Genomic DNA, 27576 nt, shown 5'->3' with positions numbered 1-27576 from the left:
GACGAGCGGTAGGCTGCGGTCGCGCGCACCAGACGTGGCGCCCCCCCCAAGTCGCGGAGCAAGATGGTCCGCTCCGGAGGCGGGGCCTCCTGCGCAAGACTGGCGGAAGGAATTCTCTCGGCGACCCGGCGGGTGGAGGGGCGTAGCGCGGCGCTGGGCTGTGGGCGGTGGAGCCGCTGTGCTGCAGAGCGGTGGGCGCTTCCCGAGGGCCTCGGGAGGTCGGCCTGGAGCCCTGAGGGCTTGAAAAGGCCGTTCCTTGCCTTGGCCACGCTCTTCCTTCTCCTGCCCAGACCCAGACGAGCCCCTGCACCATGTCGGCCTACCCCAAAAGCTACAACCCATTTGACGACGATGCGGAGGATGAGGGTGTCCGGCCAACGCCGTGGAAGGACGACCGCGACCTCCCCGATGGACCCGGCGCGCCCATGGACAGGCAGCAGTACCTGCGGCAGGAGGTGATGCGCAGGGCCCAGGCCGCTGTCGCCAGCACCGACAGGTCCCTGTCCCTCGTATACGAGTCCGAGAGGGTCGGCGTCGCCTCTGCCGAGGTGAGTCTGGAGCAGGGCAAGAGGGCCCGACCAATCTGAATTGTCACACGAGGTCAAGAAACGTTAGCTGTACAAAGAGGTGTGTGTCTTGAGTGCTTGAAAGCGGTAGTTTGCTCACCGTAATGTTCCTTAGCTGTTAGCAGAGCTCGGGTTAGGGAAATGGAGTGTCTGTTTTCTTTATATAATTACCTGCTCAGAATCCCAGATCCAGAGCTTCAACCTTCCCTCCCCGAGTGACCCAGAATGGGTGAGCATTGTGTCTGCTGGTGTGTGTGTGTGTGTGTGTGTGAAGCGTCAGTGCAAATGGGCCTTAAGTTCTTTCCTATCACTGACCACTTCATCTCTCTGGTAAAGGTGATGAGAGGTCTGCCTGGACAGCTGCTGAATAAGCCATAGCCCAAGTGTGGTCAAGTCTAGGGCCTTACTTTTACTTCCCAAATCCAAATGAAGATGTCCTAGATAGCATATGGTCTGTGACATTCGGTTTCTCTCTAATTCACCTTTGTCAGTTGGTTTTTCTGCCCATGGGAGATTTCAGAACCCCCTAAGGGAGGATTGTTCTTTCTTAGGCACCATGTTTGTTCCCTCAGCCTACTAATGTTTGGTTTGTTTGTTTGTTTGTTTTTTAAGTTCTTGGTAATGTAATAATAGATCATTGGTGTATCAGCTAACATTAATCTAAAGGATTTGTAGCTTTGAATCTTAGTACTGGGAGCTGAAGTGTTGTCTTCCTCTCTGGGTCTCTTTGTAACTCTTATCTCTGACAGAGTTCATTCTGACCTGATCACTTACAGTCTTGGGCAGTTTGAGATATGTTGGTTAATTTCTCAAATAGTCATCTTGGTCTTATCCCCATTGCCGTTTTCGTGGTTATTTTCCTTCCCCACTTCCTTTTCCTTCCCCACTTCCTTTTCCTTCCCCACTTCCCGCTGTTAGAGTATCCCTCATTGGCTCATTTTCCTGTCTGTGGCTTCCTTAAGGAAGTTTAACTGTAGTTCTTACATCTTATATCCACTGAATTCCTATGTTTGAGCCTAAGTGGCAAGTGTTGACTAAGATTTGGAAAGATTATCTAAGGTCTTAGGACCCTAGTGGAGGAGTTTCTTGAGGGTCCCAGGTCCAAGGAAGCCAAGTAAGAACTGTTTGAAGGGACATCTCTGGAAAGCATGAGAACAGGAAATCAGAATGATACCAAGTAGGTTGTCATGGCAGAGGAGAAACTCGAATCTGGCTTTTAAGGCTAAGATTTAGACGGGAAGGAGGAGGAGGGAGAGGAAGAAAGGTAGGAGAAATGTTCATAGTGCAGAGAGGAGCAGTGCAAAGACACTGGCCCACCACCAGAGTTCCTGGACTCCAGTAGGGAAGTGACACACAGGATATTTTCAAAGAAAAGGCCCAGAAGAGGCACCTTAGGAGCCTTTCATGGTCAAGAGAAAGTCTGTCTTTCAGAGGGAAGGAGAGTCAAAAACATATTAGAGGTGAGTGGTTTCACGTGGATTGTGGTGACACCCCCTCTCCAAGCTGCCCCCAAAGGCCCTTCTCTCTGTGCAAGGGGAATGGTGAGAAAAGAGGTGAACCAGCTGCTCAGGCCAGTGAGGCTTGGACCAGGCCAAGTTGGTGTTGCTCTGAGAGGTATAGGATGATCATGACTGGGCAGGTGACAGGCACTGTCATCATCAGTATGGTGACACTGAATTTTTCTTGGATTGAGTCAGTTCCCAGTCAACAGAGGCCCTGGGAGGCTGGAATGGTCAGCACCCCCTCCCCTCCCACTTTGTGCTGTCCAGACTGCCTTGGAATCAGTCTTGGATTCCAGTCCGAATGAGGGTGGCAGTGAGGCTGGGGTTAGTGAGCTCATCTGCCACTCTGTGGCAGCGGACCCAAGTCACCTGCTAACCTCCCTACTTAGAGACACAGTGCTGAGCTGTGCAAAAACATGATAGGTTTTTATAGAGGGTTAGGAATGTGCAAATATTAGTTTGGGAAGCTGTCATTCAGTCCCAGCTTGGCAGAAGTAGGAAAATCACTTAGGTCACCCTTAGTGAAGGAGAGCCATCCTCCTGTGAAACTGGACAGGGTTTATTTCTCACCAGGAGTCTAGCCATGGGTCATGACTGCCAAGGGACAGAATTAGAGAGGAGCAGTTTGTACTTAACTGGCTTGGTAAGCACAGTCCAGAACCATGGAGAGACTCGTAGGCCACTCAGCTCTTCTGTTTCACAAGTCTGATTTTTTTTTAATTCTTTCTTTTACCTAAGATTTAGCTTTTGTGAAGCGATATCCAATCACATAGTTCAAAACTTAAAAACGTACAAAAGTGTAAGAAGTTTCATCCCCCCACCAACCCTACTCCTGCAGCAGCCAGCCACCGTCAGTCCCCTCAGTGTCCTTGTGGAGATACTCTGTGGATAGAAACAAAGCTATAGTCCCTTCCTTCTTTCTTTCTTTCTTTTCTTTTTTTAATTTTAACTTGAGTGGTTGCATTCTATGTATTTTAGTCTGTATCTTTTTTTAAATAAGATTGGAGGTTATTTCTTAGTAATATATAATGCACTGATCTTTTTGTTATTATTGTTTTTATGGCTGTGTCCTATTCCATTGAGTGGGTGGCTTGTATTTATGTAGCCGGTCCTCTGCTGATAGGCATTTGGGTTGTTTGCACCTTTGGGCAAGCCCATGGAGACATGCCTGCCCAGAGTTCCCTGTCCCCTCTGGCACTGAGCATATGCTCCTGTAATTCACTCCTTTTGTAAAGCCTGGGATCTCATTTGAGATGAGTCCAGCAATCAGTGTTAGATTGGGGCCTGAGTGGCTGGCACAGTAATATCAATGGGACGGGAGTGGTGTTTGGAAGGCCAGCACACAACCACGTAGGCATGACCTCTTTTCAGAGGTCAGGCATGTGGCTGAAGGCCCCCACCTAAATCATGCTGTGAAGAATGACCTATCTGGCCTAGCCTAAGGACTCCGGTAAACAAAGATCCTCTTATCAGGGTAATATACCTGCCAGGAGCCAGGCAAGGCCTGTCTTTGGAACATGCAGGGCGCAGACAGCCCAGGCCTGCTGAGTTAGTCTTTAGTGAGCCCGGCTCAGCCAGCTTGTAGGCAGTAAGGAGCACCAGCCTTTGCCCTTGGTGTTTTCTCCTGCAACTGACGACTCTGTGTTTCGGAGTCCATTCCGTACTACTGCAGTGAGACACAGCTGCAATTCGAGCATATTCCATTCTCCTGTGTCGCCACCAGCGCTCATGCAGGTACATTCCCCTGAAAAGAGAGTGACATGAAGGAGATGAATTTCTAGTTTCTAGGTTCAGCTGATTGACTCCAGACTGACCTCCACCTAAGCAGGTTATTCAATACCTGAGTTTAATTTCGAGCTCAGTACAGGAACCTTAGTCCTGACATTTTCCTTCAGAATCTCAAGGCCTGCCTGGGGCAGGGAAGACAGCCAGGCCCAACTGAGCTTATGGGATGTATCAGCTCTGAATTGGACTTGGGATTTGGTGGTCACTGCTGCCCTCTGTGACGCCTGCTGGGTCCTGCCTGGCTTTCTGCCTGCTTCCTCATCTCATGCTCACGTTCCTCTTCTTCTCTCAGTTCCCCCAGTGGGCCCTGCGGCCCAGGCCTTCTGCACACATGGGCTGCTCCCTCTGCCCAGAGTCCCTTACCCTACCCCCACCCTTTGCCTTCCTAACTTCTCACCTTTCAGTTTCCCCTTCAACACCGCCCCATCCGGGAGCCTTCCTGACTCCCTCTTAAGCCAGGTAAGGGGTCCCTGCGAGTAGCTGACCCTGGCAGTGTCCATCATGTATGTGTAGGATAGCTTGCTTTTCTGCCTCCCCCATTTTGAGTTCCCAGCCCCACAGTGTTGTCAATAAATGAAAAGTGAAATGAAACTTGACTCATTGAGCCCTCTGCCAAGACTGTAAGCTCTGGCAGGGCAGAGATCTGGGGCTGCTTAGTTCATCCCTGGGTCCCTAGTGCCTAGAACAGTGGACGGCAAAGTGGATATATTGTGGCACTTCTTTCCTTCTATGTGTGTTTTCTGTCAGCAGGAATTCCCTGATATGTTCACATTTGCATAGGGCCCAGGGACATAACCCATCTGGCCAGAAGTTGTTCCCCCATAGGACAGAGTATACCCTCACAGGGCCTTCAGTTGTCTTTTGCATTCTCTTGTTTTATCAATAAGCCCTGTTTGACAAAGAGCTGAAAACCTAAGGGAAATTGAGACACCCCCTCTCTCTGTGCTGTTGCTCAGCATAGTACCCCTGGCCCAACCAGATCTTTTCTCTGACCATTTTCTTTTTTCCTGTTTAACTTGTAGAAAACTCCTGTTAGAGTTCAAGGTGGGGGTGGCGCGGATCACTTATAATGCTAACATCTGAGCTTTGCATGCTTGCCCTTTACACAGCGGTACTCTCTGGAGCTCCCTCCCCTCGTAGCCGCCCTTGTCTATCCATAACCTCCATTCTCCCAGGGACCCATGACGATCGGCATGGCCTCCCTTTTGGGGGACAGGAGAATGCCTGGGAACTGGGGTGTTTGAGGTCCACCTAGCTTGTCCTTCCTGTTCTGGTATTCCTGGTATTTTCTCCTCCAAGCCCTTCTTCCTTGTCAGTTAGAACTAGGTCACAAGCACTTGGAGCCGGGTCCTTTCATCTGCCTCAGAGGATGATTTCAGCAGAAGTTCCTCCTCTGCTGGCCTCCTGACCAGCAGATCACCTCGAGTGAACACCAGCTTCCAGCTCACAGAAACTTCCAGAGACCAGAATAGCACTCACTTCCCTGGCCAGCCACCCCGACAGATTTCTCTTCACTTCGATCATAACATCTAACTTAAGACATTTGGTTTCCTTTCTGGGTCAGTACCGTGATGCAGACTTGGGAGTTTGAGAGACTGTGTCACTTGTGAACAGAAGAAAGTAAGATCTCACTGTCAACTGGGGAAGGTTTTGTCAGCTACTTGTTACTGCTGCTACTCTCCAAATTGAGGTCGGGAGGCTGAAGCAAGAAAGCAGGTGGTTGGTGAGATGAGCCACCAGGAGAGCCGTGGCTGTGAGGGAAGCCAAGGACCTGCATCCTTGTGTGACAGAGCCCGGGCCAGCACCCACCCCAAGCAGCTGGGTGCCTGTCCTGCTTCCTGTTCTTCATCTTCTGCCGCAGGGGAAGTTAAGCTGGTGGGACTGGACTGTTGGCAATATATCAACTCAAAAACCATGTAAATGCTGGAGGAAATAATTTTAATCCTAATTTAGAGCCTTGCCTTATTCAAGAATAGACTTATCCCAGAATGGACATGAACATGACAAACCTGAGATGTTGGAAGAAGAAACTCTAGATAAATTAGGAACTCATTTTTTTTTTCCTTCTAAAACTGAGCTCTTAGAAGTTTTGACCCAGATGACACGGTCTGGTAAAGATGTTTCCTTTTGTTTAAAAGAACCTGATAGCTTCTTCAGACACATCTCAGAAGCTGGTGAAAAACATTTAAACTATTTGAAGTTATAAATCTCAGCAGTTCTAAGTTTATTTCCAACAAGATTTTTTGTTTTCTGCCAACACGTTATGTTTTAAAAGTTCATTCACTATAAACATTGAGAGCTCAAATTACATGTTGGGTCCCTAAATGTTCAAAAGCTTTTCTACTGGGGCACCTGGGTGGCTCAGTCATTAAGCGTCTGCCTTTAGCTCAGGGCATGATCCCAGAGTCCTGGGATTGAGCCCCACATCTGGCTCCCTGCTCTGTAGGAAGCCTGCTTCTCCCTCTCCCACTCCCCCTGCTTGTGTTCCCTCTCTTGGTGTGTCTCTCTCTGTCAAATAAATAAAATCTTTAAAAACACAAATAACGTGGGGCGCCTGGGTGGCTCAGTGGATTAAGCCGCTGCCTTCAGCTCAGGTCATGATCTCAGGGTCCTGGGATCGAGCCCCATGTCTGGCTCTCTGCTCAGCAGGTAGCCTGCTTCCCCCTCTGTCTCTGCCTGCCTCTCTGCCTACTTGTGATCTCGCTCTCTGTCAAATAAAAAATAAATAAAATCTTTAAAAAAAAAAAAAAAAAAACACAAATAACGTGAAAAATAAAAACTTTCTGGGGCACCTGGGTGGCTCAGTGGGTTAAAGCCTCTGCCTTCTGCTCAGGTCAGGGTCCTGGGGTCTAGCCCCGCATGGGGTTCTCTGCTCAGCAGGGAGTTTGCTTCCCTTCTTCTCTCTCTGCCTGCCTGTCTGCCTACTTGTGATCTCTGTCAAATAAATAAATAAATAAAAATCTTAAAAAAACAATAAATAAATAAATAATAAAACCTTTCTCCTAATGCTTTTTTAACTGAAATGGGCTCTAATAAACCCATTGTGTATATTTTTGTTTTTATTCTTCAGTTGTCAGAGGCCTTTATTTAAAACTTGTTTGTGATTCTGTTTTACAGTATTGAGAGAGAAATCTCTAACTATTATCTGCTATGGGCAACATAACTGCTGAGCCACAGACAGATGCAGGGTTGGAAGAATGAAAAGGTGGTAGAGGGCAGGGATGGCCTCATGAAGTAAAACAGGGAAAGCTTGAGAGTCTCCAGGATGGAAAGGTGAATCACAGAAAAGGAACACGGCTGGAATGGCCCGAGATAGGGGCCCAAGCAAGTTTGGCACAAAGGAAGGTTTTAATGTTACTATGGTGGCGCATTCACATCCACCTTCAGAACTCTCAGCTCTACTTTTTTTTTCTTTTTCTTTTTCTTTTCCTTTTTTTTTTTTTTTTTTTTTTTTTTTTTTTTTTTAAGATTTTATTTATTTATTTGAGAGAGAGAACGTGAACAGGGGTAGGGGCAGAAGGAGAAGCAGGCTCTCCACTGAACAGGGAGCCCAACGCAGAGTTTGTTCCCAGGACCCTGGGATCATGACCTGAGCTGAAGGCAGACACTTAACAAATGAAGCCACGCAGGTGCTCCAAAGTTCTCTTTTAGAGAAGGTATTCAGGGAAGATTTCTCTGAGGAGGTGGCCTCTGAGCAGAGACCTGAATTGAATGAGGAGCAGAGCTGTACAATTATCTGGGCAAGGATTATTACAAGCACAGAGTGGCGTACACAAAGGCCCAGGACAGAATCACCTTCCTGTTACAGGTTTTAAAGGTGAAACTGTGAGTGAGTTGGAATCAGATATTAACAGGGCCCAGAAATGACCCAGGACCTAGCCTGTGAAATAATTTGAAGGCGTGACCAGGGCCAGGTGGATCTAGTGACCCAACAGAAATCCCATATCTGAAAAGGGGGAGTACAAGAGCCAGAGTCCATGGGGGCAGTGCCAGGTCAAAGCCTGTAAGGTGCACGGGGGCCAGGAAAGGGGAAGAGCTAGAGGATGTGCTGCCAGTCCAGGCCCTGCGTATCTTACCATGGTCCTCTGAGCCAGCCTCTTGTGGGCATGAGGGAGAAGAACTTGAGAGCAAATACGAAAGAAAGCCAGTAGAGGCAGGACGGGAAAGGGCAGAGGAAGGGCAGAGGAAGATGGCAGCATCTCTCCCCATATGTGTTCTCTGAGGGCTCATGACAAGCCTGCTGTGTGTCCCCTGGAGAGGAGAAAGTTACAAAATGGTGTAACACCATCACCTCTCATTTTCCCCAGGAACTCGATCGTCAGCGAGGCGTCTTAGAACGCACAGAGAGGATGGTGGACAAGATGGATCAGGATTTGAAGACCAGCCAGAAGCACATTAACAGCATTAAGAGCATGTTTGGGGGATTCGTCAATTACTTCAAATCGAAACCAGCAGAGACTCCACCGGAACAGAATGGCCCCCTCACCTCCCAGGCCAATAGTAGGTGAGTGGGTCTTCAGCCATCCAGAAATGAAATAGCTGAAAACAGGGTTTAATGCAAATGGTCAAGACTTTGAAGCCACTTCTAGTGTCTTAAAGGGACCCAAGATCTGCGTAAGTTACTCATTGGAAGGGATTCATCCTCACACATTTTGAAACAAGAGACATTTTTTCAGTGCTCCTGATGCTGTTCATTTGATTGAATAAATAGGGTCTCCAAAAAATTAAATTACTGCTCCAGTAATTATTATTTGAAAGAATATTCACCTCAGAAAGCTTAATCAGTATAAATGTTCCTCCCTTCACAGAATCTTAAAAATTCTTTAAAAAGTCTTTATATCTGGAGTGCCTGGGTGGCTCAGCTGGTTGAGCATCTGCCTTCAGCTCAGGTCACGATCCCAGGGTTGTCAGATTGAGCCCTGCATTAGGCTCCGTGCTTAGCAGGGAGGCTGCTTCCCCCTCTCCCTCTGCTGATCCCCTTCCATGTGCGCTCTCACTCAAGCTCAATCTCTCGCTCGCTTGCTCAAATAAATAAAAGTCTTTAAAAAAAAAGTCTTGGGGCACCTGGGTGGCTCAGTGGGTTAAGCCTCTGCCTTTGGCTCAGATCATGATCTCAGGGTCCTGGGATCGAGCCCCGCATCAGGCTCTCTGCTCAGTACAGAGCCTGTTTCCCCCTTTCTCTCTGCCTGCCTCTCTGCCTACTTGTGATCTCTGTCAAATAAATAAATAAAATCTTTAAAAATATAAAAAATTAAAAAATAAAATATTTTTTTAAAAAGTCTTTATATCCAACATTTCTACATCTAATGCAATCTGGCCATTAACTTTCATTTTTTTTTTCCCCAAAGATTTTCATCCATTTATTTGATAGACAGAGAGAGATCACAAGCAGGCAGAGAGGTAGGCAGAGAGAGGAGGAAGCAGGCTCCCCACTGAGCAGAGAGCCCAACGCGGGGCTCGATCCCAGGACCCCGAGATCACGACCCGAGCCGAAGGCAGAGGCCCAAACCACTGAGCCACCCAGGCGCCCCTTAACTTTCATTTTAAAATGAGTGATTATTTTTCTCAGAAGTGTACAAGGATAAAAGAGTCAAGTTTCTGCTAAAGTAGATTACTGTTCATATCTCAGACCACTGTATTTATCTTTTATTGTAAAAATAATACAGTCAGACACCTGGGTGGCTCAGTTGGTTGGGCGACTGCCTTTGGCTCAGGTCATGATCCCAGCGTCCTAGGATTGAGTCCTGCATCGGGCTCCCAGCTCCATGGGGAGTCTGCTTCTCCCTCTGACCTTCTCCCCTCTCGTGCTTTCTCTCACTCTCTATCAAATAAATAAATAAAATCTTTAAAAAATAAAAATAATATAACCATATTATAGAAAATCTACATCTTACTTAACAAAGTACAAAAACTCAAAACTTAGTTTCCCCCCCTTACTCAGTGTTCTCATAGCTGCAATCACAATGTTCATTTGGTTTTGTAACCTACTTCATTTAACCCAGAGAAAGGTCTGATATAATGTTACTACACAGGCCTCTCTGTTTATCTTTTATTTTCTAAATCTGGAACACAGAACGATTTTTTTTAAGGTTTTATTTATTTATTTGGCAGAGAGAGAGAGGGCTTACAGGTAGGCAGAGCAGCAGGCAGAGAGAGAAGGAGAAGCAGACTCCCTGCTAAGCAGAGAGCTCAATGCAGCGCTTGATCCCAGCACCCTAGGATCATGACCTAAGCCGAAGACAGACATTCAACCAGCTGAGCCACCCAGGCTCCCCTAGAACAATTTTTAAGAGGCATTTTTTTAAGTTCATAACTGATGTAAAGTGCACACATCTTAAGTATGTGTTGACATTTCCACTCAACAGGTGACTGCTTACCTGTGGATATACCTGTGTGGCCACCACCTGGATTAGGACCCAGGATGTGGGAGGGAAGAAATTGGGAAACTTGTTTCTAGCTCACAGTGGCTCTGGGGAGAAACAAGTGCAGGTGAAGGAACTGAGGGTGTAGCAGAAAGACCAGGCAGGTGGATCATTGGTATTTACGGAGAGGAAACTGCAGAAGGGGAACGGGCAGTTGTTTGGGCCTGGGGGCTATTCCCTGCAGATACGCTAGCCAAAGTTAGGAGCGTTGATTGGTTTTGTGGCTCAGTCATAATCACTATCCATCCCTGATTTTCCAGCTTGGCCCTGATTTCAGATACCTGTCACCTTTTTCCCCCAACTGGGGTAGTTTCTGCGGTTGTTCATTTGGTCAGGTTTTGTTTGTTTGTTTGTTTGGTTGGGTTTTATGTTTTTTTGTGGTTTGGTTTGATTTGCCATTTATAAATTGGAAGGATGTTTTGTGTCCCCCTTTTTGGGTTTTTATATGTTAGGGGAAGTTGAGATGTCTGTTGTCACCTTGGATTAAGACATCTACATCACATGAACTCAGCAGCAGAGACAGCCCTTGGTTGGTACTTTCCTGTGTCCCACATGTCCCTTCCCAAAGGCTTCTTGGGGCTAGTGCTGTACCCCGCCCCCACCCACCCAACCCTGGTCATCCTTTAAAAGTCTTTCAAGTCCTAGGGCTCCCAGGGCACCTTACTTTTGGGGGGAAGCATCTTGAAAACTCAAGGCCTTTTTTAACAAAGGTGTCCCAGGAGTGAAGGAGCCAGACCAGCTTCAGCGAGGTGGGCCTCTTGGTGCCTGATGTCACTTGCCCCCGCCTAGCCTTCTGCCTCTAGATCAGTCCCAGTCAGCTGGAGCGTTCTTCCTATCTCTTGGTGAATGCAGCAGAGATCCTGAGGAGGTGGGGCTTTGCCCTGGGAACCAAGGCGCCGACCTCTCAAGTGGAGTTAGGATTACATGGGGTCCTGCCAATTAAAGGAGGGGAAGGTGGCAGGCGAGTAGCAGTCAAAGCACAGAAGAAGCTGGGACAAGTGAAAGGCATTGGCTATTTCTAAAATGGGAGCCCAGCAAACTCTTTGACATGGAGGAGTGGCCTGCAAAGCCATCTGTGAGCTCCTAAATCCTTACTCTTGCAAAAATCACTGTAATGTGTAATGACTTCTATAAAATGAGTAAATCTTTTTAATCCTATCAAAATCCTACTCCATAAATACAGCGATATTCTGATATAAAAGCTTTTAAAATAAGTTCCTCTTAATCAAACAAACAAATCCTATGTATCCTGTGTCTATCCTTGTTACACAAACCCTTCAGCCTTCTCTGAAGTTTTGTTTCTTGGTAAGCCATTTTTGGATTTGCTGACAAAGCTTCATAAGCTGCTGGTTCCCATTTGCATTTAAAGCTCATGGAGGGGCGCCTGGGTGGCTCAGTGGGTTGAGCCTCTACCTTCGGCTCAGGTCATGATCCCAGGGGCCTGGGATCGAGTCCCTCATGGGGCTCTCTGCTCAGCAGAGAGCCAGCTTCTCCTCATCTCTCTCTCTGTCTGTCTCTCTGCCTATTTGTGATCTCTCTCTCTGTCAAATAAATAAATAAAATCTTTAAAAAAAAAAAAATAATAAAGCTCATGGAGAGGGGTGCCTGGGTGGCTCAGTCATTTAAGCATCTGTCTTTATCTGGGGTCGTGATCCTAGGGTCCTGGATCAAATCCTGGTTTAGGGTCCCTGCTCTGCAGGAAGCCTGCTTCTCCTTCTGCCTCTCTCTTTGTTTCTATCTCTTGTGATAAATAAACGAAATCTTTAAAAAAATACTAAAATAAAAAAAATGGGGCGCCTGGGTGGCTCAGTGGGTTAAGCCACTGCCTTTGGCTCAGGTCATGATCTCAGGGTCCTGGGATCAAGTCCCATATCGGGCTCTCTGCTCACTGGGTCGACTGCTTCCCTTTCTCTCTCTCTGCCTGCCTCTCTGCCTACTTGTGATCTCTCTCTGTCAAATAAATTAATAAAATCTTTAAGAAATATTAAAATAAAAATAATAAAACTCACGGAGATGTCCCTTCAGATCATAGATTTAACCACTCCCTAAATTTGAAACACTGACTTATTCAAGACTCGGTTGCTGACCAAGAGCCACCACTCTTCTTTTAGTTCTCTTCCTTAACCATTTCTGTCACTCTCCCTAGAATTGGCTTTTTTGCCATCTTTGACAAAGAAGCCAAATTTTTGTCATTTACGTATTACTACCATATACATTTGGGCACAAAGGAAAAAAGTCAGCTTTGGGGTATGTAGGCTGGATGATGGCCAGGTGTGCTCAGCTGCAAGCACCTGCTGCTTCCACCGGCCTGGCAGCACATGGGGCTCACAGTTGTGCTCAGGGAAACTAGCAGTGTGTTCTAGACCTCTAGTCGCTACTGCTTTTTTTTTTTTTTTTTTAAGATACTATTTATTTATTTTAGAGGGAGAGAGAGACAACATGAGTGTGAGAGGCAAAGGGAGACAGAGAGAGAATATCGAGCAGACTCCCATGTTAAGCGTGGAGCCTTGTGCAGGGCTCGTCCCGGGACCCTGGGATCATGACCTGAGCTGAAACCAAGAGTCAGATGCTTAACCAACTGAGCCACCCAGGCACCTCTCCAGTCACGGCTTCTGAGTAATGAAATCCTCAGATTGTAGGAGGCTCTGTTCTGTTTTACACATTGCTGGAGCACTGGGGGCCTATGATGCCTTTAGCCTGATGGGGTCCAGGCTTACATCAGTGGGGAGACATTAAAGGCTTTAATCAGGGACACCTTTAGCCTCATGGGGTGCATGCTTACACCAGTGGGGAGACATTAAAGGCTTTAACCAGGGGCGCCTGGGTGGCTCAGTTGGTTGAGCATCTGCCTTCAGCTCATGTCATGATCCCAGGGTCCTGGGATCAGGCCCGAGTTGGCCTCCGTGCTCAGCAGGAGTTCTGCTCCCTCTATCTTTGCCCCCACCCAACCCCCCACCCGGCTTGTGCTCTCTTTCTCTCTCTCTGTCTCTCTCTCAAATAAATTAATAAAATCTTTTTTTTTAATTTTTTTAAAGATTTTATTAATTTATTTGACAGAGAGATCACAAGTAGGCAGAGAGGCAGGCAGAGAGAGAGGAAGGGAAGCAGGCTCCCTGCTGAGCAGAGAACCCAATGTGGGGTTTGATCCCAGGACCCTGAGATCATGACCCAAGCCAAAGGCAGAGACTCTAACCCACTGAGCCACCCAGGCACCCCAAAAATTTTTTAAAAAGACTTTAACCAGAGTGGGGTGCCTGTGTAGTTCATGAGTAAATAAACTCATGAGTTTAGCATCTGACTCTTGGATTTGACTCAGGTCATTATCTCACAGGATATGGATGGACTGCCACATCAGGGTCTGCTCTCAGGGAGTCTGCTTGAAGTTTCTTTCCCTCTGCCCCTCCCCAACCCGCCTCCCACTTGCACTCGTATACATGCACATTCTCTCCTCCCTCTCTCTCTCAAATAAATCTCTTGGGTGCCTGGTTAAGCGACTGCATTCGGCTCAGGTCATGATCCCGGAGTCCTGGGATTGAGTTCCATATCGGGCTTCCAGCTCCATGGGGAGTCTGCTTCTCTCTCTGACCTTCTCCCTTGTCATGTTCCCTCTCTTGCTTTCTCAAATTTAAAGAAAAAAAAAAATCTTAAATCTTTCAAAAAATAAAAAAAAAACAAAGACTTTAATTGGAGAGGTTCATGCAGTGGATGTTAGAAAGATGCCTGGCACATTTGGGTAAGGATTGGAGAGGCAGGCGCTCACCCATGTAAAGATAAAGAAGCAAGGCAGAAGGAGGGGCTGGATTTTGGGGATCTGCAAGGAGATTGAGAGGATGTTTGTATGGCTTACTGGGAGTGGAGTTGTGCAGAGAGAGGGCAGACATGGACAATGATTGGTTTCCAGCTTGGCCAATAAGTGGCCAAGGCACCAGTCAGCAGGGTAGAAAAGAGCAGACTATGCCATAAGGCCCAGCTTCTGGGGGCCGGGGGAGCCCCTGCCAGGCCCACAGGGATGCACGGAGAGTCAGGAACAGTCTGAGCATCTCCTGAATTACCTAGAGAAGTCCCTGTCTGTCACAGGGGTGGGCAGACTAAGCTTTTGACCCAGGAAACAAAATCAGAGTTGTTTTGTAGGGACTTATTTAAACAAGAAAAAAACAAAGGTTTAATGATGACATTTTTAAAAAATGAAAAGAGGAATAATCGAGTACAATTTTTTGTAACATAGGTCTCCTAATGAGAAGAAAGCAATTATTATTTTTTTTTAAGATTTTATTTATTTATTTGACAGAGAGAAATCACAAGTAGATGGAGAGGCAGGCAGAGAGAGAGAGAGGGAAGCAGGCTCCCTGCTGAGCAGAGAGCCCGATGCGGGACTCGATCCCAGGACCCCGAGATCATGACCTGAGCCGAAGGCAGCGGCTTAACCCACTGAGCCACCCAGGCGCCCCAAGAAGAAAGCAATTATTGACGGAGATTCAGAGTTAGTCTTTCTATCATCCAGTCAGTTGCCAGTGGTCACTATAAAGGCAGTTCTTGGCCTGTGACTGTACAAAATCAGATTTGTTATGTGCTTCTCTTCCCCTGGTCCTGGGAGTCTCCTTTTCCTGAAGGAGGGCCGCTGAACCAGCTGCTGCTCTTCTAAAGCAGGTGTCTCAGAAGTTCCCCGGGCTGCGGGCCAGACTCCCAGGAGCCGCTGAGGAATATCCCTGCTTTGGTCAGAGGAGGCATTTGCTTTTTGCCCATGGGCATTGCTTGAAAAGACGGACTGAGTTGTCATAGGTGTTTCCTCTCTCTAAATGTTCTCTTTTCTTAACTTCTATCCACAGATTGAAAGAAGCCATAAGTACCAGTAAAGCACAGGAGGCCCAGTACCAGGCCAGCCACCCAAACCTCAGGAAGCTGAATGACTCAGGTCAGTGGGGACCTGTGCTCCACCATACTTGGATTCCAGGTTGGCCCTGGGGTGGAGCACTGGGGGGCAGCAGGGACTCCAGCAACTGTCGTGGCTAAAGGGTGTCAGGGACCCAGTGCCACTCCCAGGGAGCTGGAGGATGTGTGTGTTAATGGCACAGCTCATCCCTCACCCCGTGGCGGATGGAATAAGGAAGTGGGAGCCTGTGTCCTGTTGGAAAGGAGCCTGCCCACTGTTAGTTCCTGCCCCGTGAATCTCTGAACTCTTCCAGCAGTGAAACAATAACGGCTGGAAAACCTCTGTGGTCAGGGATAGAGCCTCCCAAAAATGACCTGTCATTCCCCAGACCCAATGAGTATATTGAGTTCTGTGGCAGGGGGGGAATTACAGTTGCTAACCAGCTGATCTTGAGATGGAGAAACTATCCTGAGTTAACCAGCTGGGCCCAGTGTGATCACAAAGGCCCCTTTGTAAGTGGAAAGTGAAGCCAAGGAGAGATGGTCAAAACTTGGAAGATGCTCCACTGTTGACTTGGAAAACACAGGCAGGGACCACCTGCTGAGGAACACGGGCAGTTTCTGGAAACTGGGAAAGGCTAGGAATCAGCTTCCGGGAGGAACACGATGCCTCGACTCTAGGCCAGTATGCTCTGTCCTAAGTTCCTGGGGCCCGGAACAGAAGAATAAGTCTGTGATAGTTGCCTCACAGCAGCGGGAGACTCGTGTAGCCCCAGAGCCCGAGGGGCCAGAGAAGCAGCAGCGTGAACAAGGTGTGCAAAGTCGGTTGTGTGTGGTGTCGTCCTCTTGTTATCAAACAATAAGCTCAGAAATACCCTTTATCTGGAAAGGAACTTCGGCCCCACGGAAGTCCCTGCAGACCCCTGGAAGGCCAGGCACATTATTCGGTGCCAGGAATCAAATGCTTCCTATGCTCCCTTTGAGGAAAGCAGGATACACTCTCGATGCTCCAGAACCCACTGCTCTCATGGTTGACACGACTAAGGAGAGACCCTGATGGAGGAAGAGCCGGTGGTCAGGAAAGAGGGATATCACCGCAGTTCAATCTGGAAAGGCGAAAGCCATGGGAGGACATGAGAGACAACTAAAATATGTGAAGGCCAGGCAAAGTCTGAGCTCAGCGGAGCCTGAGGAAGTAGAGTAGGAAGCCTATACCCAAAAAGACACGAATTTAAGGAATTAAAAGGAGTTTTAATTTGTACAGTGTGTAGTAACTGAAGAGCCTTAAAAAAACCCAAAAAACTGACATTGTGTGTGTGGAATGGTTTCAGTAGGCTGTGCCTGAGGAAATCCACCAAGTCTGGAAAGAGAAGTTCCCCCAAAGATGGAAACTGGGAATGATAGGGCTTTTCTGTGTGCGTTTAGAAACTAGTTCAAGGAAGATTTGAGGCAAACGTGCATTATTAGCATTTCTTCTTTCCTTGCTTGTTGTATTTGAAGCAGAAAGCAGCATGTAAATACATTTCTAGAAGAGAAAGTCATCCACGATCCTGTTTCCAAAACAAATCCCGCTTCGGTTTCCAAAATCAATTCTAATTGATTTTGATTTTTGATACTTTTTATAATCAATAATTTGCTTATTAGTTTCTGTCAGTTGAAACTTTTTTAGGTAAGATTGAGGTTCTTTCACTTTGAAAGAACTGAAGTGTGCATTTGAAGAAAGGAATAAATAAGATCTGTGCAGTTCTATTTTTACATCAGTGATCGTTTAAAGTTTTTTGCTTTCTACAAAAAGGCAATCATCATCTGCTCCCACTGATACATGGAATTTAAGAAGTAAGGCAAGAGGAGCACAGGGGAAGAGAGGAAAAAATGAAACAAGATGATATCAGAGAGGGAGACATACCATAAGAGACTGTTAATCATAGGAAACAAACGGAGGGTTGCTGGAGGGGAGAGCGGTGGAAGGATGGGGTAACTGGGTGATGGGCATTGGGGAGAGCAAGTGTTATAATGAGCACCAGGTGTTGTATAAGACTGAGGAATCACAGGGGCGCCTGGGTGGCTCAGTGGGTTGAAGCCTCTGCCTTCGGCTCAGGTCGTGATCCCAGGGTCCTGGGATCAAGCCCCCGCATCGGGCTCTCTGCTCCGCAGGGAGCCCGCTTCCTCCCCTCTCTCTGCCTGCTTCTCCGCCTACTTGTGATCTCTGTCTGTCAAATAAATAAATAAAATCTTTAAAAAAAAAAAAAAAAAAGACTGAGGAATCACAGACCTGTACCCCTGAAAAAAGTAATATATTATATGTTAATTCATTGAATTTGAATTTGAAAGTATGGGAGTGCCTGGGTGGCTCAGTGGGTTAAGCCTCTGCTCAGCAGGGAGCCTGCTTCCTCCTCTCTCTCTGCCTGCCTCTCTGCCTACTTGTGCTCTCTGTCAAATAAATAAATAAAATCTTTAAAAAATAAAAATAAGAAAACAAATTTAAAAGTATGTAGTGTAGGAAAACAAAAAAACCTCAGATCCCGCTTGGGTTTTTTTGAAACATGAATAATTAGTTTGATTTTTTTTTTTTATTATTTTTTTTTAATTTTTTTTTTTTTAGATTTATTTATTTGACAGACAGAGATCACAAGTAGGCAGAGAGAGAGAAGGAAGCAGGCTCCCCGCTGAGCAGAGAGCCCAACGTGGGGCTCGATCCCAGGACCCCGGGATCACGACCCGAGCCGAAAGCAGAGGCCTTAACCCACTGAGCCACCCAGGCGCCCCATTAGTTTGATTTTTAAACCTTGCCTTGTAGACCTTGTTCACAGCCCCATGTCGTTGTGCCTCATTGTAGTTCCACAACCACATCATCACTCAAATGAGTCCCTGTCTCTTTGCCCAGCACATGGCCAAGGTCCGGCTGACCCGCCAGCTGAGGGTCTTCGACCCCCTCTCCCTCCCTTACAAGCCTGCCCAGTGCTCCTCTCTCCTGCACATTGTCCATCCCTGCACTCATCTCTTTGGATGGCCTCACAACTAACCGCCTCATTCCTTCCCCGCCATTTTCCAGATTAAGATGAATTTTGTGAAGCAGCGTTTCGAGAGACATCGTTAACCATTCTCCTGGTGTTTCTTTCCAAACTCAGATGCCATCACTGGAGGAGCGGGTCCTGCCGTGAACAGCGAGGCTTACCCGAAGAACCCACACCTTCGAGCCTGTCACCAGAAGATGGACAATAATCTAGGTAAGACTGAAGCTCCGCCAGCCTCTGCAGGTCCCTTACTCTGGACCCTTGTGCTCCCAACAGCCTGTGCCAGGCCCAGCCAGTATACCAGTAGCCAGTGGTTTCCCAGGACCAAACCATGGTTGGTGTCTGCGTCTCCCTCCCCACATGTCAAATCCAGTATGGTCACGGCCATCTCACCCTTCTCTCTCTCTCTCTCCCTCCGGAGTCTGTCCATGTCTGTCCTTCCCCACCTCTCATCTGTGCTGTGACAGCAGCAGGGACCAGGAGACCCTGCGGGGCCACACAGTGTGGCAGTGAGAGCCCCATTATCTCTCTGTGAATGGGGCCCAGGAACAGAGCCTGCCTCTGAGGATGGGGGAGAGGGTTAGATGAGCAACCCCAAATATCCCATAGGGAACGGCCTGACCCGGTAAGTGCTGCACACTCACGTAGTCACTGCAGCAGACACGGGGCCGCAGAGCTGGGTTCCTTGTGTTCCCAGGGCCCTTGCCCGTCCTCTGTCCTCTGGCCCCGCCTACCTCTCTACCCCTCCTGCCCTCATCACATGTGGCTCTGAGTGCTTTCCGGAAAGCCCTGCCCACCTCTGCCTGGAGTGTCCTTCCTCCCTACTGTTTGAAGGCTGGCTCCTCCCGCTATGGGCCTGGCTTTAATCTGTTGGAGTCATGTACCTGCTGGTTTATCTGATGGCTTCTGACCACACTGTAAATTCCAGGGAACCCAGGGCTATTTCAGGTTTGTCTGTACCCTGGCCTAGCTGGCAAACTCTCTGATTCATTTTTGAACAGAGAGAGAGAAGCTAGTTACTTGAAATTCAAGTGCGGGGCTGGGGAGTATGTGTGGGCAGTAGAAGCAGGCACGGGAGTGGTGTCCGTGGGTTCATTCTAGGTGGCATCTGAGATGTGCTACATCCTCTGACCTTCACCCCATGAACGGGAACCTCCCCCACAGTGACCTGGGTCGGAGTCAGTCTCCCAGCCCTGTTGGGAGATGGCAAAGGGGGTAAGACCCAAGGGTTAAATTTTCCCTGCTCTAAAGGAGGGAAACAACACTAAGGCTGATGACAATGCACATTGTGCACAGACTTCCTCCTCCTTTCTCTCCCCAGGAGGGATCCTGCAGGCCCCTTCTGTGGTTTGCCCAGAGCAGTGGCCGTTCCAGCAGCCCGGAGCAAATAGCATGATAGCCTGTTAGGCAAATCCATATTCTTTCTTTTTAACAACATTTAGCCTTTGTGTCTGAGTAACCAGATTCATCACAGAAAACTATGAAGTTAGGTAAATGCTATGAGGAAAGAATCACCTGGAATACCATTTTCCAACGGTAGTCTCTGATTTGGTGTTATTCCTTCTGTTTTTCACGTACCTCTGTCAGTACATACACTTCCATACCCTGCTTTTTTATTTATATTTTGAATACTTCCCTAAACTTCCTTTCTGCGAAGTTCTTTGAAAAACACCATGTCAGCAGCCCCACGCCCTGCTCGTGGACACTCAGGTCATTCCCATCGTTCGCTCCTGCATATAATCCCTTGGTCATTCCTGTAAGCACATCCTTGGCCTCATTTTGTACCTAGATTTGCTAGAAATGGAGTTACACGGTCAGGGAAAAGAATTCTCTTTCTGAGCATTAAAAGAGATCTCCATAGAAATGAGACATCAGTCGGAGAGAATAGACATAAGCAAGGTCAAATAAAAACCATGATTTGCCCCCCCTGCAGCTTACCACTGCTGCCCTCCATGTGAACATCACCAGTCAGCATGATGCCTACAGCCTAGGCAGGCAGTCCTCTGCAGTGTGGCAGGCTGAGAAGGGCTGGCGTGGCACCCTGGAGCCACAGGGCCCACTGACACAGGCTGTGCCTGGCCACCCTTCACAAGTTCGCTCCTACCTTCTTACCACACTCCCCGCACCTCCCACCCCTGCCTTTATCTCAGGGACCAGGGCAAGTCTCCCTCTGACGCCAGCTCCCTTGTCTGGTGGCTTTACTCTATCACACTTTTTTTTTTTTAATCTTAGTATACCTATGGCTTATCCTTTTCTGTCCCCATTGCCAGCACACTCCCTGAGGCCTGGGGTGACCTCACAGACTTTACTCTCCGTGGAATGCAAGGTCACACGTGTCAGTAAATTCAAGAAGCATAGAGCTGAAGACAACTTTAAAAAAAACAGACTGGATTCTGCTTAAGTTTGTGGTGCTAGTGCCAAGTATTTGTGTATTCTGACATCTCTTTCCTTAATGTTTTATCTTTAATTCAGCTGCAAGAAGGCTTATGAGGTGCCTCCTCTTCTCTCTTTCATCTGGCTCTTTCTTAGCCTGCTGCTCCTAGTGAAAGGGCAGAAGGCAGCTCTGTGCATATATGTACACACGCACACCCACACACACGTACACACACACTGTCTTGAGGCCTGAGAAGACACTTCACTACCTAAGGTCACCCTGGCAGAATCAGTGAAGTCAAGGCTTGCCTCTGCAGTTGGTTGAGCCCCATCAGGGGACCCCAGAGGGCCTCCAGCATATCTCTTCCCCCGCAATGACCCTAGGTCTCTTTATGTCACCTCTGCCCAATGTGCCCTTTACATACTGCTAGGACTGACCACGTCCTTTCAGATGTTACCCCTTTTAAAAACAGAGGTGATGTTGATTTTTAAAACTTTTCGAAACAAAGGGAAAATATTTATTACAAAGAGTGAGAAAGCTTAATGAGGGAAATAGAATTAGCTCAGAAGGAAGCTGGCACCATAATGGCTAATCACTCTTGAAGGGACTGTCATCTCGAAGGGAATTCCCCTCAGCTGTGATCTGGGAGCATGGATTAAGAAGGGGGCCAGAATCTGAACTCAGACCCCGTGGGACTGACCTGGGTTCCTCCCCATACTGTATGTGTCCTGCATAGACGTGGGACTCAGGCCTCACATTTGAACTTGAATTTTGGCAGTAGTGATATAACCTATCGCTAGGGCTGAACCTTTGCCAAAAGTTGTGTGCTCCACAGTCCCCATGGGGCTTGCCTCAGACAACATCTTTGAAGGGACCCAGTACCTTCAGCCCTTTGTTCCTTCTGACATGGGGACCCTGGACTGCAGGGATCTCCGTGGCCAGCTTCTTCCTGGCTGCAGAGTGGGCAGAGGAAACAGTGCCAGCCCGATTCAGGTTGTGTCGTGTGCCAGGACATTCACAGCATGGGTGTATTCATGGATCTGAGAAGTGGTAGCAATGAATGAATGGACATAGGAAAATGTGAATTATCATAACATAGGTGACAAGACCTCACAGCATTTGGGTCCAGCAGGAACATCTGTAGTCCATGTATTTTCTGGGAGAGCACCCTAGGTGGCAAGGCAGGGACAAAGCACCCATTTCTCTTGCCACCTGCAGAGTGGAAGGAGGGGTGGGATACGGCCTTCTCCAGGAGGGAGCCTAGGGCAGGAGCAATGTGGGTGCGGGGAGCTTCCTGGGTCTCTCCCAGATGTGTTTCCAAATAGGGATCCTCACACTTACTATTCCAAATCTCTGCTTGATCTAGCTTTAGGGAGTGGGAGATGTAAGGATGGAAAGCTGGCACTATTGAGTTCTACCTGCTGACGGGTTTTTGCTCCTGAAGAGCAGGCCCGTGGGTCTGGCTATTGGTTACCTGCATACTTACCATACTTACCAGATACTTGCCATGGGGTCTGGGAAGGGAATATGTTTTCCAGACCCCTCTGAACTTCTCTTTTTCTTGAGTACTAACTGATCTTGCAATGTGCCGTAACCCTCTAAAATGTTCAGAGGCAGCTGAAAAATCACGTAGAACTCTATGCATTTTTTAAACACAGGAAGGACAAACCCCACTATATTAAGAGCGGTTGTCTTGGGCTGACATCTGGGGGAGGAGTGGCTTTTGCATGAAGCACATATTACTTTATATGGAGTCAGTGGATTTTCTTTTCGCTTGCATACATTTTGGAAAACGTAACCAAAGCCCTGGAGTTTTACCATCTTAAGAGAAACAGGACTCGGTGACATGAATGTTGCTGAGCACCAGGCACGGAACAAGCAAGCAGCAGCTCCTGATTTGTCTTGGCTCAGCCCTGTGTCTCCTTTCCCTCCCCCACAGATGAGCTATCCATGGGACTAGGCCGGCTGAAGGACATAGCCCTGGGAATGCAGATGGAAATCGAGGAGCAAGATGACATTCTTGACCGCCTCACAACCAAAGTGGACAAGTTAGATGTCAATATAAAAAGCACAGAAAGAAAAGTTAGGCAACTTTAAACACAGAGAAGGCTCTCTCCACTCCGTTGTGATGAGAAGAGCCCAAAGATCTTCTTTCAAACTCCCTAAAAGTTCATTTATATTGTTTTAGTGTGTAACATAATACGTGTTTCCAAATGTTATAATTATAGAGCGGGTCCTAGGAGATGTCATTCCAAGAAGTGTGTGTCCCACGTTTTTTTAGAGCCATCACCTCTCCGTTCTCTGAACTGAATGATTAGAGCTTTAGTCTGAGCACAGTAGCCTGGCCCTGAGTATCTTGGGCCTTTGAGGAGCGTTCCGGCATGAGAGGAACAGTTGTGTTTCTCACTTTCACAAGCATGTGGAAGGATGTGGGCAGAATTTCAATCCTGGGACCACCATTCTCTATGCTTATGAGAGGTGGTCCTTCCCACACCTTGGCCTGCCAGTCACCACCACCCCAAAACACACACACACACACAGCACATTTGCGATTCTCTCAAACCCCAGAAAAAGAAATAGGTTCACACTGTGATTCTCTCAACACCCTGGAAAAGGATCAGTGTTCAGAAATGGAAAATGTCCGCATTTGCTCTTCGGTTGATAGATGTCACCTCCCCGCTTCTGACCACCATCGTTGGCATAGTAGGAGGCATTCAGATCAGGACCGCTCATTGTGATAACTGGAAACGCGCAGGGAATTGTGTAAGCCCTGCTTCCCCAGGCATTCACACCTCTAAGTAGCTGTTCAAGGTTAGGGCTAGATGTGCCAGTGTCTCAAGGCTGCCCAGCTGGCCTATTGGGGGGGCCCCTCTACAGTTTGTGGGAATGAAGCATCATACAGAGAGTACCCCCACTGTGTGCTCCCCTGCCCCCTTGGAGAGCACCTTGACCCAGCCTTGGGGATGGCAGTGTTTGTTCGATGTCTGGGGTCTCCTGACCAGTCTGGATTCCCACCCATTCTTCTCGACCTCTTCCAAGATGACTTGACTCATCTCTTGGTTCTCTGCCACCTCAGTTGGAGGACTGGAACACCACAAATGATGCTGAATATCTAGAACAACTTGGCTTTAAAAAAAAAAAAAGCCCAGACATTATCATTTTAACTGGCCCAGCTTGTTCTACACAAAGACATTCATCTCGTTACAGAAATCAATTTTAATGAATGCTTTTAAGTGATTCTTTGTTAAGTGGGATGCATTAAAAGTGATTTCTGAAATGAGATTAACATCTGTGTGTTGGTACCTCCAGCAGAATAATTGAAGCCACAAGACCTTTGTCTTTGTAAAAAGCAAATTAATTACAATATTGTGAAGACAGTGAAAGGAGCTGATTTTAATAAGATAGGTTAGGTCAGAAAATGCAAAACAACAGCGTGTTTCCTCCTTGACAACATGGTGCTGTTAATGTGACCTTCACCACTTTGGTTCTGTAGCCTATAAACAAAGTCTCTTAAAGGAAAGGAAGTCTCTGAAATGCTGCAACCATGCATCAGTATTTATGTAGCAATTTATTTGTAGAAGTTCTATTCCGTGATGTGTGCCAATGCTCAAAATTGACAGCTTCCTTCCGCAAGTACAGCTTTCTGTCGTGTTCCAGCCTCGCGGAGTCTGGTGACCATCATTATGAATATTCCAGTTACGTGAGAACACAAAGGTAGTCAGATTAGGCATTTATCAGATAAGCTCATCGTGATTATTCTATTATCAGGTAAAAGGAAAACTTCTAAACCTATACCTAGCCCAAACAAAACAAGTTTGGAGGGCTTTCAGCAAAAAGGCTGCTGACAAGCATGAAGCCGGAGAGCAGCCCATGTGTACATTTCCGCTCCTCATCGTTGCTGATCTTTTCCTAACACCTTCCAAGTATGTCATGATAGCTGTTTCTGCCTGTCATCATCAGGCAGAGACTCATGTAGATTAGTCATCATACCTCAGATGTAAGCTTATTTTTTTCAAACCAATTATACATGCAAAGGCCACTGCCAGACATTCTCTTCCACAACCTGCTGTTTGCCTAACGAGAGTGGTGATTTCACTGACTTGAAGCGCGGGAATCATACCCCTTCCCTGTCTTTTCTTAGATCACTGAACCCAGTTGCCCCTCCTTTTCCTTTTTCCCCCAAGCATATAGAAGGAAAGCACAGCCACTTTTCTAGAAATGCGTCTTTTGACACTTGACACATAGGCATTATTCACTCTTGTTTAGACCCTCTTTCCCAAAGGCCCTGACCGAGGAGCTGTCTCCAAGCTACACACTAGCCAGCCGCTTCTTTCTGCTGGGTCTTCCCCCTCCTCTCCCATGCCCATGAAGGACCAATTATTGATTCTACTTGATAGAGCAAAGTTGTTTGCATTTTCAGAGAGCAGAGGCAAGCCTGGAGCCTCCAGAATCCTTACACATGATGATTACGTTCAAAATGAAAACATTCTGTCCTCTAGATTAGACACATCTGTCTCATAGAGACACTCAGAAGTGCCCAGGCCTGAGCTGGCTGTGGCTGGGCTTTGAGAGCACAGACAAGACCAGTGAATTCACCCTTCTGTCAGATAGGGTCTATAAGACAGATTTTTATTTTCACAATCGAGCTGGAAACATAAACTGTGCCTTCAAAAAAGTGGCTTTTCTAACTCTAAGTTGGTTATATGTGAAGTGTGCTACTAACTTAAACATAAGTGCATTCTCCTTCAGAGGAAACTGTTTCTAACGTCTAGTGATCTATATAACTTAACACCAGTGAAGCTGCCTTGTCTTTTTTGCATTCTATAGGAAAGGAGACAGGAGTTTAACTCGGGCAGCAAGAAAACAATTCATAAGTGCATTTTAACTTCTCTTTTTCTAACTTCTGTTTGTGAATGTCATTTTAAGGGTACACTACACCGATTTAGTAAAAAAAAAAAAAAATTCTTACACTTTGCCTATATATAGGCCTTTTCTCAGAATTTGTAAATTACCACTGTTAGCATCTTCAGGTCTGATAATGAAATGTCTTGTGTACACAATGATGAGCCAGTCATTAAATGTGCTGGGGGCAGGGGTGGAGGGGAGGCGTTTTTGTTCAGGCTGTATTGGAACAGCTCTTAAGTTCCATGCCTTCAACTCAACAAGTGACCATATTCTGTAAAATAAAATGTGAAGTTTTTTTTTAAATCAGATTCTGTCTCCCACGTAGTCATTCTCAAAAAGCGGGTGGAGGGGCTCCTCCATGTTGAGCCTTCATATATTTGGTCCTTGCTGCCCCATCAAGCCCTGTGGACCAGCTTTCTTCTTGAAACCCTCTCATTTCATCTTTCAGAGTACTCTTCCGATCTGTCTCCTATCTCCCTGACCACACTGCCCCACTTTTGAGATCAGGGCTCTGCAAATGGAAAAGGCCCAGAGAGTCAATGTTTCAGACTCATGGGCCAATCAATCTGTCACAACTACTCAGCTCTTCCATCATACCACAAAAGCAGCCAAAGACATGTATAAATGAGAGTGACTGTGTTCCAATAAAGCTTTATTTATGGACACTGAATTTAAATTTTATATATTTTCACATGTCACAAAATCCAATTATTTTGATTTTTTTTTCTATCACTTAAAAATGTCACTATCACTTAGTTCATGGGAGGTGTAAAACATGGTGGACTGCAATTGACCCATGGGCCGTAGTAGTTGGCCATCCCATTTAGACTGCCACAAGGTACTCCTAGGAGTGGAAGGAGGAAGGATGGTTGGCCACTGTATTCTGCAAGTGGATCCCATCAGGGCTCGTGGCCACTCTAAACACCACAGTTCACCAAGAAAGGAGAGCAGACCAGCCTAGCCTTAGCCCCACTCTCTTGGCTCCACCTTCCCATCTGACCACAGGCATAGCAATTCCTTCTAGATCTGAAAACTCTGAGAAGGCACCTGGAACCTGGACTAGACCATCTTGAAAATCTTATATGTCAGTGGACTGGCAGCCTGGATCCCGAAGGCTACTCTGGGTTAGTGGATATCATCTCTGGGCATCATTATAGATAAGGAACGCTAGGATCTGAACATAGCAGCAGACTTCTCTGGGAAGACAAGGGCAAGATGCTACATAAAAGCAAAAGCAAAAAAATCCAGGTGGCTCACATTTGGGAGCTGCAAGTAATGGAACAGCTAAAGTTTGGTTTGTAGGAGGGTGAGGACATGAGGGATGTAGGCAAGTCCCAGATGAAAGGCCTGTTGGGCCATCTCAAGGAGTCAGATAACACTGACCTTCCATGACAGGGAGGCACTGACAGATTCTAAGTGAGAGAGTAACATGGCCAGATTTGCGTTTTGGAAGGACCGTAAAGATGAATGACAGCATTATTTATAAGAACAAAAAGGCCGAGAAACAACCTCACTAAGGAAATGGTAGACTATATTGTGGCTCATACCCAGCTGCGGTAGACAGTTGAAGTTACAGAAAGCTTCCAGAGCATACAGGATGATGCTTGCAAGATTTACATTATGGGGAAAGAATGGACATAGAACTGATGTTGCACTGTGGTCCCAATTTTGTGGGAAAAGCAAACCAATGTGTATATTTCAAGGGGGGATATCACCCTTAGGTCAGTGAGGAGAACAAGCTGGGAATGGGCTCAAGAGAAGAACTCAGTAATGGTTCGGGCAGAAGCTGAAGAAGGGACCACACTAGAGTGTGGCAGGGAGGGAGGGGGTGGACCTCAGAGAGCCTTAGGCAGGGCAGGTATTAGGGATGGATTTGCCAAGTGAGGGAGGGGGTGAAGATAGCACTCAGATTTCTGCCCACAGGATCTAGTTGCAGACAGCTTTAAGGAATACAAAAACCCAAACAAGTCTGGGGTGATGGGCAGAGGAAAATGAAGAGTTTGAGGGACATCCAGACAGAATGCAGGTGCTGGGCCAATGGTTGTGCACGAAACAGGCCAAAAGCCCTATTCTCAGGGAACTCACATTCTCATGGGAAAGAAGATGATACACAAGAAAACAATTAGTATACTAGAATTC

The 27576-nt window shown here is 47.1% G+C and overlaps 1 protein-coding gene across 1 annotated transcript; it reads left to right on the top strand.

The window, feature by feature from the left end:
* Window positions 1–101: 101 nt before the first annotated feature.
* On the top strand, window positions 102–25745 carry SNAP29 (synaptosome associated protein 29). The gene is made up of 5 exons (XM_059140280.1): window positions 102–548; window positions 8161–8357; window positions 15102–15187; window positions 18273–18371; window positions 22472–25745. Exons 1-5 carry the CDS (start codon window positions 312–314, stop codon window positions 22627–22629), a joined length of 777 nt encoding a protein of 258 aa, XP_058996263.1. The 5' UTR covers window positions 102–311; the 3' UTR covers window positions 22630–25745.
* The last annotated feature ends 1831 nt before the right edge of the window (window positions 25746–27576 follow it).

The sequence above is a fragment of the Mustela lutreola genome, chromosome 11 (genome assembly GCF_030435805.1).
Source record: "Mustela lutreola isolate mMusLut2 chromosome 11, mMusLut2.pri, whole genome shotgun sequence".
NCBI lineage: Eukaryota > Metazoa > Chordata > Mammalia > Carnivora > Mustelidae > Mustela > Mustela lutreola.
Note: the sequence above shows the minus strand (reverse complement) of the source record. Positions and strands in the feature narration are given on the sequence as shown.